The sequence below is a fragment of the Aulostomus chinensis genome, chromosome 10 (genome assembly GCF_037954235.1).
Source record: "Aulostomus chinensis isolate RoL2024-O1b breed Wild chromosome 10, RoL_Achi_v1.0, whole genome shotgun sequence".
NCBI lineage: Eukaryota > Metazoa > Chordata > Actinopteri > Syngnathiformes > Aulostomidae > Aulostomus > Aulostomus chinensis.
In genome coordinates this window covers 21,123,535-21,141,840 of record NC_141329.1, presented here as the reverse complement: position 1 = coordinate 21,141,840, position 18,306 = coordinate 21,123,535, and the positions used below count along the sequence as shown (strand labels likewise).

At 43.0% G+C, this 18,306-nt stretch overlaps 1 protein-coding gene across 5 annotated transcripts in view; it reads left to right on the top strand.

Moving 5' to 3' along the window:
- aplp2 (amyloid beta (A4) precursor-like protein 2) overlaps positions 1–18,306 on the top strand; it is a 65,204-nt gene that overhangs the window by 26,455 nt on the left and 20,443 nt on the right. For 4 of the 5 annotated variants that reach the window (XM_086216426.1, XM_086216427.1, XM_086216424.1 and 1 more), the window contains exons 2-7: positions 5,012–5,185; positions 6,123–6,252; positions 12,865–12,977; positions 15,621–15,847; positions 16,069–16,256; positions 17,074–17,241. In XM_086216426.1, coding sequence (XP_086072552.1) covers positions 5,012–5,185; positions 6,123–6,252; positions 12,865–12,977; positions 15,621–15,847; positions 16,069–16,256; positions 17,074–17,241 — 1,000 coding nt within the window. The remainder of the gene's footprint in view (positions 1–5,011; positions 5,186–6,122; positions 6,253–12,864; positions 12,978–15,620; positions 15,848–16,068; positions 16,257–17,073; positions 17,242–18,306) is intronic. The other variant, XM_086216428.1, reaches the window with a different exon arrangement.

The window sequence follows — 18,306 nt, the reverse complement described above, 5'->3', positions numbered from 1 at the left end:
CAGCAGGTGTTCACACTTGCACATAACATCTCACAGTGAGTCAGTAATGAAAGATAGACGCACAATGACTTACACTCATCGGGTGTGGTGGCGTAATTTTCCATTAACTGTGTGTTTGCGTGTGTCGACAGAGAATATCCATGTCAGTTGAAGCTTGTATTCCTCTGCTGCGACTTTAAATAACCATTTTTTAAAAAATTTTCCACATTCCAGTTCAACACAAGAGAATTTTATTTATTTATTATTTATACTAACAGTTAAAAATTACAATTTTGCTTCAAGGGGCCTTACAATCAGTAAAGATTAATATCTTTGGAATATTGAGACTCAAAACAAACAAAAAAAACCAATTGAATTTAGTTAAAAATGAGCTCTCTTAAGATGTATTTTACATGTTCGACTGAAATCCCATGTTTGTGTTTCCTCGAAACCATGGAACTGTTGATGATTCATCTCTGAGTTAATAATATGTAATCACAAATCTCACGCCAATCAGAACCTTCCTGTCAGCAGCTTTCTGCACACTCACAAAGAAATGCATGAAGAGGCAGGTGAGCCTGGAGGGCTTTATCATCCGAGTTAATGTTTTGTCTTTGTCCCAAATACTTTTGAACACTTGAGTCCACTCAAACACGTTTGCCCTTCACTGTGCAGAGTTTAACGCTCAAAAGCTTTTTCTCACTTTAATCGGCTGAAAAGTGAAAGGGTTCTTTGTGCACACGTTCAGTGTGATTTGAGGCGAGTGACACCTTAACTTATAGCTGTGAACTTGATCCAGTACGCAACTGGGATGTGGAATCTTGAAGCTGCGATGGCACAAACAAAACGGTGAAGCGGTTAAGTGTTTAAGATAGAGGAAAAAGTTTAATAACAGGGAAAGGACACAAGCCTTACGACTAACGAAACGTAAGGCTGCAGCAACTAAAGACTATTCCCATGATTAAGCAGTGAGTCAACCGATCTAGAAAGTGTCAAGAAATTTTGAAAATTTTTAAATTGCTTCATTTATATATCCGACAGTCTATAACCTCAAAAACTGTCAATTTTCTACCATCGATGACACAAAGTCAGCAAATTCTGATATTTAAGAGTCTGGAATCAGCAAATGTTTAAGATTGTTAGCAGAAAACAGATTAAAATGATAAAAAAATAGTTGCAGATTGCTTTTCTTTTGGTTGATTAATTTGAATAGCTGCTGGACCTCATAAAAATTTGCATACACGTAAGTTGTAGATGTATGCGCTCACTTTTCTTCATGGTTTTCTGAAGTGCTGTCCAACTGACCCACAGACTCCATCTCATTCACTGGAAACGGAGCAGTTAGCATCACCATTTCAACCTCTGGCTGCAGCTGGAGCCCCTCAGCTGATTCAGATCAGCCGGTCAGACGTTTCTCTGATGTCTGTGGTGTTAAACAAGCACACCACTGAAATCTGGATCAATCTTAATGTATATTAAGATAATTTACAACATGATACACTAAAACATAGATATACTGTATCAGTCAAACAGTGGATCACGGTATGTTAATTTTCATTATTTGAATCTCTCAAGAAGTTTGTGCTCTGAGTATATTTCTAAATTAAAACCTACGTATCATGATCAGCTCCCTCTGCCAAGTTTTATTAAAAAGCACCCTGGTACTTTTTGTGGAATAATGCTGAAGCGACCTTTAACTTGGAGCCAAAAGAAATACCCACCAAAGTATTTTTAGTATGTCTTCAAACATGTCTGAAGGGATATTTAAAATGAAGTCAGTCCTGGCACCAAGCCCTGCCCTGAAGTTCTCTGTTTCATGTGGAAACATAACAAACCACAGAAACATGGTAAAGTTATTTCACTTGACCTTTAAAGAAGACTTCAGTTACATCAAGCAAAGAGAACACCCTTCTCTCACCCTCATGGGCTGTAGCTAGTATTCTTCTGCTGCTTCTTCTAAGTTGGAAGCTCACTTGTGTTTTTCCTTATTCTGATTTCACTTGCCAGCTGCAGGTTTCCCCTCACCGACAGACGGAACAAATTGTCATAGGTGATGCAAAAAATTGTGAAGATGACTGTCCAGTTGTACGCTTGGTCGCTTTTGAAACAAATTTCAGGCTTGATCGCTCTTGAAATACATTTCAAGCACATGAAAGTAGAAGTTTTGTCAGTTTCAAGATGAGACCAGACTTCTTAACATTTGATCTTGATATACATGACGTACTGGGTCACAATCAGCAGAACTGAGGCCCTGTTCAGACCCTGTTCTGCCAAGATCCGTTCTGCGGTGATCGGATCACAAGTGGGCAGCTCTCTCACTTTGCGTTGGATCTCACTTCCCTGCTCTGCATGCAAATAATCACCTTCATTATTTCCATTTGTAGCATTTTTAACCCACTTATATACCGGCTGCGGTTTGTACTTATTAGAAACGGAACAAGCAACAGAGAAAGTAATCAAATAATACTGATCGGGGCTTTTTCTCTGCGTGCTCTTGACAAACCAAACCGATCTCAATATTCATCACATGAACAGACATTGTGATGACGCACCTCTAATCGCAGGCTTTTTAATGCATATTTACCCTTAAAGACTGGACATAAGTAGATCAGGTTGTTCCTCAGTGTGGCTCGGGATGCATTTGCGTTCACGCTGCTAAAAGTTTGCGACCACATGGGTCTGAGACCGCCTCTGAATGTGGCCGATGTCCGCTTGCATAAGTTTTAATACCACGTGAGAGGAAGATGCGATAGTCCTGGCTTTACCTCAGGTCTTACTACTGCTCATGACAAAAGGACATCAAATGAAAAAAAATCCCTTCTTCTTGTGTTTTAATGCTGCTCTGACACATCTCCACTGTCTGTGGCTGCTTGCTCTCTACTGCCCTCTGTGGATCAGCTCTTCACACAAGCCCAGAGCAGGACAAGTAGTACGGTATACAACTGACAGTTTGCAGATTTAAGGCAGAGCTATTTACCACCTCCACTGTGCCTCCATTGTTGCACTTCGACAATTAACGGCACACTGTGGCTTGATCACTTAAGAGGAGCCTGAGGGTTTGTCGGACAGCTCCAGCACTTGTTTTCCACAGCCGCAGAGTTTAGTTGTGGTCCAGCTGTCACCGCCTCCCTTTTTTCATCCTCCCTAACATGCTTCTCCGTTGTGTTCCTCTGCTCCACCCCACCTTTCTGCTTTACATACACCCCGAGTGAATCTCGCAAAGGAATGAGAGGAAGGAGAGCAAACAAACCTGTGGTGGCGTTGAGAGAGAGAGAGAGAGAGAGAGAGAGAGAGAGAGAGAGAGAGGAGGACAAAGACGTGGATATGGAGGGAGGATGGTTGAATCTGTTGTGCCTTTAGGACCAAGGGAGTTTAGTGTGCGTTTGTGTGTGGACGAATGTGCGCGTGCATGCATGGTTTTTGTGTATTTAATGACTGAGTGTACATCATGTGGCTGAAATTGTGTACTCGGTTTGTGTGCATGCAGACTCAGCTCTGGCCAGCTCTGCAGCTCATCACGCCACAGCCAACTGCTGATTACACAGCACTTGTTTTGTTCTGCTCTACTCTGTTCTGCGCCTATTATCTGACTAGGAGGCTGCGAAAATTTAGACACTGAACTGTCTCACACACTTTATGAAAAAAAAAAACCTCCCTCCCTTCCGTGGTTTTGTCCTTGACTCACTGTTGAGTGGATATGTCTGCCGGTGGCGTCTCCTCCAGGCTGAGGAGCCCAACACTCCTCAATCATTCGTCATGTCGCATTTTGAGGATATTATAATAATCAGTAGGGGATCAGCTCGGTTCAGTGTCTGGTGGCTCACTGCTGTGGCTTTCAGGACATCTTGGCTTGCAGTGCTGATTCATTAGTCTCCTGTGACACGCCTCGCATTGGCGAGTGGTAGCAGGCTGTGACTTATTGTCTCAATGCAGTCGTTTACAACGTAGATTTGTGTCAGTTGGACTGCTTTTCTATAGTGCGTGCTGTTTGGTTAGTATTGAGTGAAGCACAGGCAGACTGGGTGTTCCTGCTTCCTGCTTGGTGAAAGAGGAACAGCAGAGTTCAGGAGTTATCTCAGTGATGACAGGAAGGACGTCACGGGATTGCAGATTTCCCTTCTTGTGCATAGGGTTGGGAGGGAGGGAAAAGGGAAGGTGAATCACGATTTTCTCAGGCAGTTCTTATTCCTGAGACCAACCACAATCTAAACATGCTCAGTTAATTTCAGATAGAGAATTATTCAGTTCAAAGTCACGCAGAGGCTCAAAAACCAAACTCCAAAAAGCTATCCATCAGCTTCTCCTCTGTGTGACAGTTGCAGGGGGCTTTTTTACATCATCCACTGTCTCAACATGTATGCGTTATGAGACAAAATCTTTCGGTGGTTTTCTTGGGTCTGTGAAAGCAACACGCCTCCTGAAATATTCAGTACCTCAAAGTAAATACTTGTACTTTTTATCATGTGTTGTCGCTGATATGTATCTGTAGAGTCAAACAGATACTGGATGAGGATGATCCGTGTTTACCTTCAGGAGTAAATGATCCATCCTCTCTGCAAAGACTTTGGTCTCAGGAGGTTTGGGCAAGCAGCGAGAACTAGAAACCTCGCTCTGTCAGGCATGACAGACTGCAGTTTTTTTCTCCCTTTTTTCTGCTCTCTGTGCGCGGCCGCTGCCTCGCTCTTAGAGCAGTGGAGCAAAAACTTTGTGCACAAAGCCAATCAGTCCCCTACTCGTTAAACCATCAACCATTCCAGGGGTGGTTTAATTTGTCTTCTCTGCTCCTTCAGCATCACAGGGTAGACTTGTGTTAGTTGCCAAGTACTGACAGGCAGCTTTGTTGTTGTACAATGCAACCCATGAGTGTAGCCTGCTTTATGCGTTCAGATTCGCAGTAGCAGACTCATAACAGAGTTTATAACAAAAGACAGTGGGCAGACAGTGTCTCGGGTCCATCAGCCAGAATACTCTGCGGCTTTTATAGGCTCAGTCATGTCTGAGTGCATTAACATTCATTTTTCTCTTCCTGCAGGCACTGGCAGCCAATGCAGGCACAGGTTTTGCGGTGGCCGAGCCACAGGTGGCGATGTTCTGTGGAAAGCTCAACATGCATGTCAACATTCAGACAGGACGCTGGGAACCTGACCCTTCCGGTACCAAGGGCTGCGCAGGAAACAAAGAGGGTGTGCTGCAGTACTGCCAGGAGGTTAGTCACTCCTCGACATAAAAGAGGAAACGAAACTGTACAACAAATGTTATTTATTTCTTTTGTCCTAATGTTGCAAAGTTGTCATTATTTAAGATGGAAAATCTGCTAATTGCAAGTTTAAAGTTTTGTCAGAAACATAGAATATCGATGAGATGTCCAGACTGGCATAATATTATTTTTTACCACACCAAGCGTCATTGCTTTTAGGCACAACATTCATTTGCAGATTTGCAAATACTTAAGCTTGTGGTATCAGAGAGAGATATATCGTTCTGGAGCCATCCCTATCAAAAACTGTATCAATGTTAAAAACAAAAAAAATCTTCCCATCATCCTGTGCTTCTTAGAATGCCATTACATCTCTTTAAGGACATTTTACCCCAGCAGGGTAGCAGTTTACAAATTCCAGCTACCTTTTCTTTCATCATATGAGATAAAATTTGTTTAATAGACACAATAAGCGAAGAAGGTGAATATTTTGGGATGTTGAGAAAGTCAGGTTTCTTTTCACCATGACTCAAATAGCAGACTGCCACTTTCTACTAGTTTCTCCAATCATACTCTTCCACAACACACACACACACACACACATCTACTTTCCTATTTATTTGTCCCTTTACAAACCATATCTACAAACCTAGTATGTCAAGGATCGTTATGCAGCTATCCCACAACAAAATAAGCACAGTTGTAGAATTTCAAGAATCCCTCATCACAAACTTCAGTTGAATTTATTGATGACATTTTAATGGCATTTGGATAAAGTGAAAATCTGCTCTTTGGCGTTCGAGCAGATGGCATCCAGAGACAATAAAGGATCCCATTGAAGCTCCACTTACCTTGCCCTCTCACACTCACACACACACGCACACACGCACACACAAAATTACTCATCAGATGATTTATTATTATCCTCCGCGTCCTCTCCCAACAGATGTATCCCGATCTTCAAATCACAAACGTGGTGGAAGCCAACCAGCCTATTCGTATTGAGAACTGGTGCAAGAAGGAGAAGAAGGTGTGCAAAGGGCACGCCCATATCGTGCTGCCTTACAAATGCCTTGGTAAGAATGTGCTCCAATAAGATGTTCAATGTCTTGAGATCCACTTAGAGGCCCTTCATATCAGGTGTCTCCCCTCTTCTGTGTCAGTCTTTTGTTTAACAACTAGACAAAGAAGAGATTATGATACATTGTAGCCGCAGGCGGAGGTGACACGGCGCTATATTAGACTTTGATTCAGTTGACTAATCCTGGCCTTGAGCTGCAGATTGAGCCGATTCAGGCTACATGGGAGCTAATGTCTCTCAGAACGGATGGCTAAAGGGGGAAGGTTATTATTGCAAGGGAGGCCTGTTGAGCAATAAAGCACAATCTTATTTCCTGGCTCAGACAGTGTGGCCATAAACTCACACAGACACGCAGGGTCATCGAGAGGGAGGTCTGTGAGGAGTCCTGCATTATTACTCCCCGATCCTCCATTCGCCTCCACCATCATACAGATCTGCCTCCTCTCTCCTGCAGCATCACAGTAATCAGCAGTGGCAATGCGGTTATATTCTGGTTTATGAAATGTCAGATATAGCCTCAGTCGCTTTCAGACCACATTTCTCTGTGACGTACCAAAAACAGCAATCAGACGACTTCTGCTGCCTTTGAGGATTGCAATAACAGCGGAATAGAGTTCTGACATAAGTCTTCTCTCTGTACTTGTTCAGCTCTGTTCAGGAAGGAAAAAACATCTCCCTCTATGCTGCAAACACTTCCCAGCACCCTTCCTCTTTCCTCAGCTTTTTGCTGATTGAGTTGTGCCAGTTTCTGGGCTGAAAAAGCCATTAGCAGTTGCACTGGACTGTGAAATGGGCTACAATTCAAGAGCATTTTTGGCAAAAGCAGAGAAGAGGCTTTTGGGAAATTCATGAGACAGCAAACACCACAACTGGAGAGTCCACTTGGTGGCTGAGGCAGGAATACAGATGAGGGAGGTTCACTGGTGGCATCCAGTTGCCAGACTGCTTTGCTCTCATTTTGCTTGAAGCTAGCGGCCTGCAGTCTACCAGCAGAGGTCTAATGATGAACAATGTGTATTTTGCCTTTCAGGTGCTCACAGTTTGGGGTCTTAAGCTGACAAAAAATTGTTTTTTCCTCCTGTGTCACTTCTTAATGACTAACCAATGAAGCCAAGTATATTAGCTAAAAGCTAACGGTGACCCATGGCTACCAACAACAAACAACAGTGAGACTGCTGAAAAATGTTTGTTTAAAACTCTAATGCACATCGTCTGGTTTAAGTCTTTTTCTATCCAGCCATTTGCTCAGTCAATTTCAAACACTGTTACAGCTAAAAACAAACGATACCGATACTGTTCAGGTTAGGCGCTACTGTGAACAAGCCCAGACAAGTGCAAGAAAGTTGGTTCAGCCCAATGCGCCGATGTTTATGGTTAGTTGCGTTATCATTAGCAGGCATTCGCTATTAGCTTCAAGTTAAATGCGCGTTTTGTACCAAACAAGTGATGCTGGAGGGACAAAAATGTCTGTGGGCTCAAGACACCTACTTGTGAGTACTTGAAAGGTAAAATACATATTTTGAGTGAAGTATCGCTTTAAAGTTCACAGACTCACCCTTGATCAAATCACTAGAGCTTCTCTGCTGCTCTGCTGGGTTGCAAATGTGGAGTGAACAGAAGAGACAGATGGAGAGGGGGAGACGACCATAAGGTGTTGGCGTGAAGGAGGCTATTGAGAGGGTTTCTGCTTAATTATGTAATGGAGCATGTTAGTGGCTTAATTGGAGGCCTCCGATCATATGCTACAAGCCACAGCATGCCCGTGCCACTTCACCGGGCCTCACCTCTCCAGCCCATAATTGTTGCGTTGCCCCTGTCATGTCAAGTGCTGTTGCATAATTCATTATTTACAGAGTTCTACCAGCGAAACGGACATCAGAGGTTCTGACTAGTGTTTGTCAGTCTACGTTAATTAAAGTAGAATCAAGGGAATGAAGCAGACCAAAGAGAGGTGGGATACAGCTGGAAGGGCGTGATTAAAAGGAACATATCAGCACTCATGTCAAGTTAATAGGTTTCTATGAATAATGCAAATGCGAAAAGAGGAGCTCAGTGAAAAAGAGAGGGTTATAATGTATCCCATCTCTCCATGCACAGGCTCAGTCACAGCACCACAATCCCTCCATGTTTCCTGTCCCCAAACAATGGCTCTGCAAATGAACAGGATTTTTCTAATCCCCTCAGTGGGATGTCTTTCTCAAATGGGAAGGATTATTTTAGACTTTTTTTTTATTATTATTATTTTGTCTGGAATAGTGAGAACAGATGCATGATGGCCTGCTGGTTAGTCTGCATGGCAGGCAGTTACTTATACAGTGATTAAATTGTGAAGGAAATTTGTTGGAACAACAGATTACAGCAGCCTCCTGCTGAAAAAGATTATGCGCGCACATTTGCTTGGTAAAAAGCCATTTGCAAGGATCCCTCTGAAGGCACATTTAGATTTAAATTGTGTAGTTCCATATCCACATTCCATTTCATTTCTGTTCTTGTTGCTTCTGTTTTGGCTATCACTTCATGATAAAGACATTCACTGCAGGCGTGTAACTGATTGTTCGGATCCTGACCTTCCCACTACATTTTATCACTTGGATTGTTTTATCTTCTTTATTTTTTTTAGGGAACGAAGTGTTTTAAGGTCATATGAGGGTGAGACGTTAATAAGTCACATATGCAGATGTGACGCATGCGTGGCCTTTCCTGTTGACAAAGCCTTTAGCACACACACTGACAACTTCTGATATCATCAGAGGGCAACACTGTGGAAGTGTGGAAATGTTGATAACGAATCCGACTCAGGCTCGTGTCAGAGCACCGCACCTCTGTCTGTCTGTTAGGGAAGGGTTTTTTTTGTCTCTGGAAATGCTTTCTAATGAGTAAGAGCTTTGTTAAGCTGGTGTGGACAAAACAAGTCACTACAAGTCGATTTCATTTGTATCGCACCAGATATTTGAAGAAAAGAAATGTCTCATGACACGTTACAACGCAGGGGGTTTAGAACTACACACTTTGAATTAGTTTGATTTAACGATAACCAACAATTTCTCACTCAACGCGACAAAAATAACAAAATAAATCATAAAATAGTACTTTTACAGCTCTTGTTAAAGTAGATGTCTTTAAAGATTCAGAGAAATTACAAAAAAGGAGCTTGAAGCTAAAATAATTACTTGCAAATGTTCCTTCCATCATAAAACATGGATCAGCAGTTAATCTTCTTGTGTGAAGGAAAATTTCACTTTTTTCACCCTGGGCACAAATGTCCTTTGTCTTAAGTTCATTTCGTTGATGAAGGTCTGGCACCAAAATATTACAAAATATCTGAAGTAACATCTGAAAACCAGGGAGAACCAGGTGACCACAATATCCCTGTACATCAGCAACAGCACCCCCCACCCCTGTCTATGTTATGCTATCTATGTTTTCTACCTTAAATCATTTTCCGAAAGTAACTAACACCAGACATTGTATTTTCCATCCAATCATATTTTCAGATTATTTATAATGTGATTCTTTTTTTATAGCTTTAATGCAACATAGTTTGCCCTCTTTATTTGCAGGGGAAAGCGAAACACTATAATTTAAAGCCTAATTGAATCATTAAGTGCATTACACAGGTCATTTGGTATTTTCAGGTCTTCATACTGATTATTTACTACAACACACTTCTCTTGGAAAGCTCTTAAAACACAGCGGGCTTCCTGTTGTTGACCTGCGTATCTTAGCTGGTGTTTTATTCAGTTCACCACATTTCTACACTGGAGGTGTAGGCGGTTCACCGGGTGTGTTCCCACTTTGTCAGGGGAGCAGGGAGTGTTTGATAGAGGGATTCAGATAGAGGTTACTAGAAAGGCACATGAATAGAGCAGGTTGAGTGGAGGTCACCGAGAATGTGGACTATATGCTTTCATTCACACACACTCACACACACACACACACACACAAGTTCACATGCACGCACACAAACACACACACCAGAGTGCTTGCAAGGCACAGCTGCTCTCCATACACCACCATCCATCACCCACTGCAGTGTGACTGCAGACTCTGTCCACTCCACCTTATAACCAAACCTGTGTGTGTGTATGTGTGCGTGCGCACGTGAGTGTGCGTGCGTGTATCCCTGAGATAGAGATGAAATGACATTGTGTTACTGAATGAATCATTCTGGTGTTCAGGATGTGGAGCTGATGGTTCCTGGGTGTCATGATGATTTCCCTGAGCTCTGCCTCGCTCAGAGAGGGAGAGGTGGGCACCAGCGGAGGAGGGTACATTCACATCTTTTATTGAAGCAATAGTTGTAAACGTATTAGTAACTACGTACATTAGAATTAAAAACATCTGACATATGCATTAGTTGCTAAATCTAAAACCATAGTAAAAGCACAAATTATGATGAATTTATTTATTATACTATTTTAATATCGCTGGGCGGTACGGTGGTGCACTGGTTAGCACTGTTGCCTCACAGCAGGAAGGTTCTGGGTTCGAGTCCCGGCTCGGGCACAGGATCTTTCTGTGAGGAGTCTCCATGTTCTCCCTGTTCCTGTGTGGGTTCTGTCTGGTACTCAAGCTTCCTCCCACAGTCCAAAGACATCAAGAGAGGACGAGGCTGATTGATACTCTAAATTGACTGTAGGTGTGACTGTGAGTGTGAATGGTTGTCTGTCTCTATGTGTTGGTCCTGTGATGGACTGGTGACCTGTCCAGGGTGAACCCAGCCTCTTGCCTGAAAGCTGCTGGGATAGGCTCCAGCCCCCCACGACCCTTAACAGGATAAGCGGAAGAAAATGGATGGATGGATTTTAATACTGCTGCTGTTCATAGTGGCGATCATTTCAATTAGTTTTTATGTTTGAGTCTATGAACCTGTAACTAAAAGCTAGCGAGTGGCGTTCCTGTCAGGCAGCAGGCATAAATTCAAAGAACATTGACGAAAAACGTACAGTTTAAGCTGAGACAGCGTGAAGTTTAGCTCCTCACTTGTCCAGAAATATGTTGTTCTCTGTTAGGATTCTCCCAATGACAGTGCGCTGTCCCACATCCAGGGTAAACACAGTAAACGGACCAACAGAACAGACCGGCCAATTTGGTGCCAGTTGAAGCGTTTACATGTCAGAGAAATAATTTGACCCCCAACTATATTACCTAGATATCACGTGATTACGTGACTGTGTTCACAGATCTGGACTCTTTTGCCTCCTGAGTGACTTCACGTCTGTTCACGTCACTCAGGACGCATCTTGTACATACCAGTACCGGGTCTGAACAGGGTACCGGGTCTGAACAGGGTCCTGAATCCCACAATTAATACAACTTGTGAGTTTTTGCTTGGCGGTAGGAAAAACCTCAAGATTCAGGTTTACTTGATTGTCATTGTACAGATACTGTAAAAACAAACTAGTTGAAGTACATAACAAAGACTACCACCAATGATTCCAGTTTTCTGTTGGAATTTTCTCTTGCCAGTGTCTGTTATTATTTCCCACTGATGAGGAATTCAGATTTCTGCGAATTCAGAAGCAGGATTTTGTTTTGCATTTTTGCCCGATAAATGACGTAAATGATTTCTGATAAATGAGTGTGTGAACTTACTGACTCACTGTTTCACAAATGATAATGACACCAAACTGTAAGTGCAGTCATTGAGTACACGCACGAACCAGGGACGTGGGGGAATGAGGGACTGCAGGGTTGAGGGGGTTTGTGCATGGGGGTGTTACCGTACCTCCTGGGCGGATATGAGAAGCAGCTGCAGAGTCCTCTGCTATTTCGAGCTCACTCCTCTTTCTTTCCATCCTACTCTCTCATTTTCCAAAACACTGCTTTTTCTCCCTCTGCCAGCCTGCCTGGCTCGCCTGGCTCATGTGAAGCGCTTCAGCGGCTCTGCCTCAGGCCGAGGTCATGGCGAACCACTAAATGAGCAGTTATAGGACAGCTCCCAGCCCTCATCGTCAAACCTCTAGACCCTCATTTGTGCGTTTCCAGTCCGCCCATTCCTCGGCTGCTCTGATCTCAGCCAGTTTATTCATCCTCACTCTTTCTCTCTATCTCTCTGCCTGGCTCTCCGACAGCGGTAACGCCTCGTCACGCTGCTGGCCTATCAGCAGGCTGCCCCCTTTTAACAACCTCCTTGCTTTTATATGCTTACATATATGCTCCCAGGGTTTCCAACATGAAACTATTCAGAAGAACTCATAAAATGTCTTTTATGTTTTTCGATTCATATGGATCTTCTTTCTGCCAGCTAGTGCCATGAATAAAACATAAATCATAATTCATCAAGCACGCGATATCATTGACTCACAAGAAGGGGCCTGAACTACCTTCAATAGGTACTGTGTGGCACCACTTTGATGGTGGAGGAGGAGGGACTGGTTCCACTCAGGTGCACAGACAGATGTTCAAGTGTCAAACGCCCTTGCTGTTTGATCGCTGTTGTGGTGTACAAAGGACCATGCACCTATGAATTATTGAATCCTGCCCTGTTTTCACTCATCCCATCTGCTATTCCTTTTTTAGTCGCGGTATAGGATTTATTGCTTCTGTCAGGCAGTTTCTGGACGGACTCGTGGTGTAGCTAACTGGTTTTGATTTGCTGTTACAGTTGGCGAGTTCGTGAGCGACGTCCTCCTGGTTCCAGAGAAGTGCAAGTTCTTCCACAAGGAGCGTATGGACATGTGCGTCAGCCACCAGCAGTGGCATGGCGTTGCCAAAGAGGTAAGGAAGGAGTTACTGCGGAGGAAATAGTGGGAGTTGAAATCTTTCGATAGCGAATAAGTGGAAAGGGAAGAGTCATCTTGAAGAGGCGGTTTAGAGATGGTCCCTGTCACACTGGTTGCACTTTCATTAGTTAAGTTCCTAAGATCTTTCCACCTGTCCCCGAGAGTCTCAAAGGCTCTCTGATCACAGGCTGACGGCGAGCCCTCACATTTCAGCTTCTAATCAGATTAGTGTTGTGGCTGTAATGCAGCTAATCCCAAATGGGCAGCTCCCCTATGGAGCTCCAACCACGATGGCAAGAGGAGCAGCAGCACCAAGCTCATCAGCCTCCTGCTCTTGTCACTCCCTGCTTCACGGTTCCTGGCTCTTCCCCGACATGTATTAATTACCACTCCCTGAACCCGAAAATCATCTGCAGCCTCAGATAGTGTGACATCCAGGCGACCTACAGTCTATAACGAATTTGTCACAGTCAAGCAGTCATACATCTTACCAGTGGGAAAACCCAGGCTGGAAAAATGACTCAAAAACAATCTCCTCTCGCCCTGAAACAACCACTGCGATGTTCTTAAACTGAGCGGCTAATCCCGTCTCACTAGTCATCCTTTTTGGCTGAAGTTGTAGCTGACAGTGTCTGGCTTCTATATGAGGCTCAGCATTGTTAAAAAATAGCACCTCATTCAAGAACTCAGAGCGTTTGGCCCCATCAGTCTCTCAAGTGAGTACATGATGACAGAGGTAGCTCTCACGCTATCATGTCTTCTGTGGTGGCTCTGATCTATTATTTGATCTCTTGGTCTGTCTCAATGGGACTGGAATTACACTAAAAGGGATGAAATGAGGTGTGGATTGGTGAAATGGAGCTGAAAGAATTAAAAGATCAAGAGTTTAAGGAATACGGTAAATATGAATAATATGCTTCTGCAAGTTAGTCCATGAACCAGAACATAGACACTCATAACTTATCCGGTGGTGGACTGTTTGAGCGGCGCTCTTCAGCCAAACGTTCTTCTTTTTATTCAAGGTTCTCAATGTTTATTATCACCAGAAAGAAAGGTACCAAGTATTACATGATTAATGATGCATCTTTACGTTGTCTCCTCATGATTCGATTTTTTTTTAATCGTCAAAATTGTGTCACTATTGGTAATATTCAGGCGACTATTTGCTCATTTATAGAAGTTTCTAGAAAGTAAATGAAAAAGTCATTCAGTGGGTAGTAGTATTGTTACTTCTTTTTTCATTTGCTCGTCCTGAGGTCTATCACGAGTCCTGCAAGGGTTGTTTTTGCCTTCTCGCTGGAATTCTTACCTTAATGTTTCAGTCCAAATCATCACTGTATAGCATTTCATAAGTTTCAAGAATTAGAATTTTTAAGATTAATGTTTGTGTTTGCACGCTTCTCAAGACCTGACATGTGAAATGTGTGTGTGTGTGGGGGGGGGGGGGGGGGGGGGGCAGGGGATTTTACTCCTTTCATATCACTGTTCATATCATTATTGGGGAATTAAATCCTATGACGTATTGTTTTCCTGCTGATTTTTGCCTAAATTGGTGTCAACTCCAGAACCAAAACCTCAAACTTTGTTTAATTTCTTTATTTGGAATATGGATAAACACCAGACACAGATGGAAATTGAATTTGAGAAGAACCATCATCATTTATTTTAAATTGTGGTCAGTAGAACTTTTTTTTTATTTTTGATGAGTGAGCTCATGAAATTCCAGTAACAACTGAGCCCTGAGAGCTGAAGCATCTTAAGTAAACACATGCAAATTCAGAGAACATCTTCAAGAATTTCTTCATAAATTTGACAAGACGTGGGTGGCGATAGAAAAACCTGCTACAAACTCACACAACACAACGTATTACAGAAAAGCTGTAAAAATCCATTAGACTACAACACAAGTGTTTCCAGAGGGCACTTCAATGTGATGAACACGTCTGGATACTTCTTTTTTTCTTTTTTCTTTTTTTTTAATTTTTGGCAGCGACAATTTCGAAAACTGAAATTTAGCTCATTTTCTAAAACAACAAAGAGAGAGAGGGAGACAGAGAGCGAGAGAGAGAGAGAGAGAGAGAGAGGACTTCAGTATAATCATGATGTGAGCTCTGGCGTGGAAATGTAAAAACAAGCGAAACCAGATGTGTTCATCACTTTAAATGCCCACGAGAAACATATCCATTGTTTTTGGAACCGAATTTGTAGCGTTTCTGTTCTGTGGTGTGTGAGTTTGCATCCCGTCGTCTTAATGTTGCTTATGTGTTGTCACATTAATGAGGATGGTGTCTTAATTTGCCTGCGTGTGTTGAATGTGAATGTTGGTACAAATTTATTTCACTGTGAAGATAACCTGTCTCTGGAGGTTTCGTTGTAAGGCTGTGGAGATGCAATAGTGAGCCTTACAGCAGCCTGTCAACAGTACACTGTGATTAATTTAGTTTACTCCCAGGATGTCTCCTTAACAGCTCCATCAATCATGTGTGTCATTGATGTTACAGTCCTCTAACCTTCCCTGGAAGACTAAAGGTTAAACACGCAGCTCCTTCCTAAAGCTAAAGTTGACACTTTATCTCAACTGTGAGAGAAAACTCCACGGCTTCATCACTCACTCCTTCTTCTTCTTCTTCCCTATCAGGCCTGCTCCAAGAACTCCATGGTGCTGCACAGCTACGGCATGCTGCTGCCTTGCGACATCGACAAGTTCCACGGCACAGAGTACGTATGCTGCCCATCCTCTCGCGTCGGAGAGTCCACCCCTCCTTCTCTGCCCTCCCAGGAGGAGGACGAAGACGAGGAAGAGGTTGAGGATGAGGAGATAGACGAGGCCGACCTGGATGAAGACGAGGATGCAGTAGAGGATAGGTCAGTGGCTGTGAGGCGGGAGGAAAAAGTCTGTGTGTGGGACCTTTGAAATATTATGAGCGTAATATGGGTTGTGTTGTGAAGGGCAGGTATTACTGGCCATCTGGATGAATTAATCAGTGGTGACATTGACCTCTGGCAGCTGCTCGGCTTTGTTTGATGAATGACTCCCCTTTCCTGGCTTCCTCCTCATCACACTCTCACCTCCTCCCCTCCGTCAGCGAGACGCTGGCCGAGGAGCAACCCACACCGAAGGAGGAGCAGGTGGATGAAGAAGAAGATGAGGAGGATGAGGAAGAGTACCACTATGTCTATGAGGATGAGGAGGTGGATAGGGACGACAAGGATGAGAAGAGTAGTAAAATGTCAGAGAGCGCAGATGAAGACAAGACTCTGCAGGAAGTGAAAGGTTGGTAACGTGCAGTTTTAAATGATAAATCCCTCACCTAACTATAATCTAACCTTTAAAGAAGAGGCTCTCATACTGGAGTCAGGACCTCAGAAGTCCTTAAGGGTCTCCCTGGCAAGATAAACGTTTCACTTTATATACGTTATGCATTTCTTGTTATTTGAAACTTTCCTTTTTTTTCATAATTTTTCTGATTTTCTTTTCCCAGAAACGTACAAGAAATAATTTGATAGACTTATTCATCTGAAACCAAAAAGTTTCTGCCAATCTGACCTTCATCGCTGTTTTTAGAAATGCCTTTTAAGTTGATTGACTTTGCCGTGTTTTTAAGAGAAATCAAGTCACTTTTAGAGGGAAAACGGGAGTAGAAAATGACTAAAATTTACTAAACGATATAAGAATTGACCATTAAAAAAAAAAAATCCAAATCCCATTGATTTGGGGTCTGGAGCTTATTGAGAGTCGACTTGGAGTTCCACATCATGAACAAGCAGGAAACCGTCTGCAGGCTGTTATGCTTAACTCTCAGACGTACTGTAATTAGAGTGTATGCTTCAGTAAATAGCCTTTTCTCCTGCTCACAGCCGAGACGGTGGTGTACTGTTCTACATATCTGATAACAAGGACAAATCATCCTGCCTTGTTGAACTGCTGTTAAATCCTGCTCCTCAAACAGCTTTTTTTCTTCTCCTCTGTTTGATCATATTCGTACGTACAGTTCTGATAAGGTGGTAGTTTTACAGATTGTGTGTAATTAAGACTGGAATGAAGTTGCTGTCCCTAGTGGTCAGATGATCTAACAGCTGTCCCCTGGCAGCCGTGTGCACTCTGGAGGCTGAAACCGGCCCCTGCCGAGCCTCCATGCCCCGCTGGCACTTCGACGTGAGCCAGAGGAAGTGTGTGCGCTTCATATACGGGGGCTGTGCCGGCAACCGCAACAATTTCGACTCAGAGGAGTACTGCATGGCCGTGTGCAAGCGCATGAGTAAGTCTCACAGGACAGAGGCCGGTTTGACCACACCCCCTGTCTGTGTGTGTTGTGTCTTTGCTTGAGGACGCTGTAGGTCTAGTCTAGGAGATAGAATACCTGCTCTGTAGTCTGAAGGCTTCACTCATCAAACCACCACAGCATGTTTTCTTCATCATCATCATCATCATCATCATCATCATTATCATCATCCCTTTTGGCTGCCGCAAATGATTATTTTCATCAATCCCTGGGCAAATCCACAAAAAACTAATCAATTAAATGACACTGGTCCATTAGTTTAGTTAATGTTCTGCAAAATTGGAATGTTGAAATTTTCCAAATTAATATCACACAGGGAAAAAAATGAAGCTGCAGTTTATTTGGATCAGACATTAACTGACTAGTGCACTACCAACACGCCTGTCACTTCGATAAGGTCTTGTTATTTTTCAACCTGAGCTGCATTTCCTATCCTTTGGGGTCAAAATGACTGAAAGGAAGCAAAATGATTCGACTCAATCAAGTCCTGAGCGAGATGAAAGTCTAATTAAAGTGTTCATTTTGTGTTGTCTCTGAGAGGATCCTACAGAGATGCGCACGTGTCTGTTTCAATCTGAAATCTCACCTACTTGGTAAATGGATAGTTTCCCATGATACCCCTGGCCTCGGCTGTCCTTTCCAGTATATTTAGGTCACATGATGAATGTTTCCAGCACAGTCATCAGATGGGTAAAATCCAATGTCCACGGTGATACAGTGTTGTGTTGTGTCAACTTCTCATCTCTGCTGGACTCATCTAGGACACCAACAGTTCTTCCGCTGTAGGTGCGGGATCAACACACACACACACACACCACCATATCAATGTTAACCTGACTTTGACGCAAAGAAACATGATACAGTTTCTGGTCAGAACATTCTCGCTCTATCATGGAATGCTCCGATTTCTTTAAGTCCTTATCAATAATTTGACCCAAAAGCGACTGGTCCCCAGGTTGGAAACTGACTTGATAACTGACTTTTACTTTTAGGCTGCATAATGACTTTCTTTCTTTCTTTCTTTCTTTCTTTCTTTTGTGG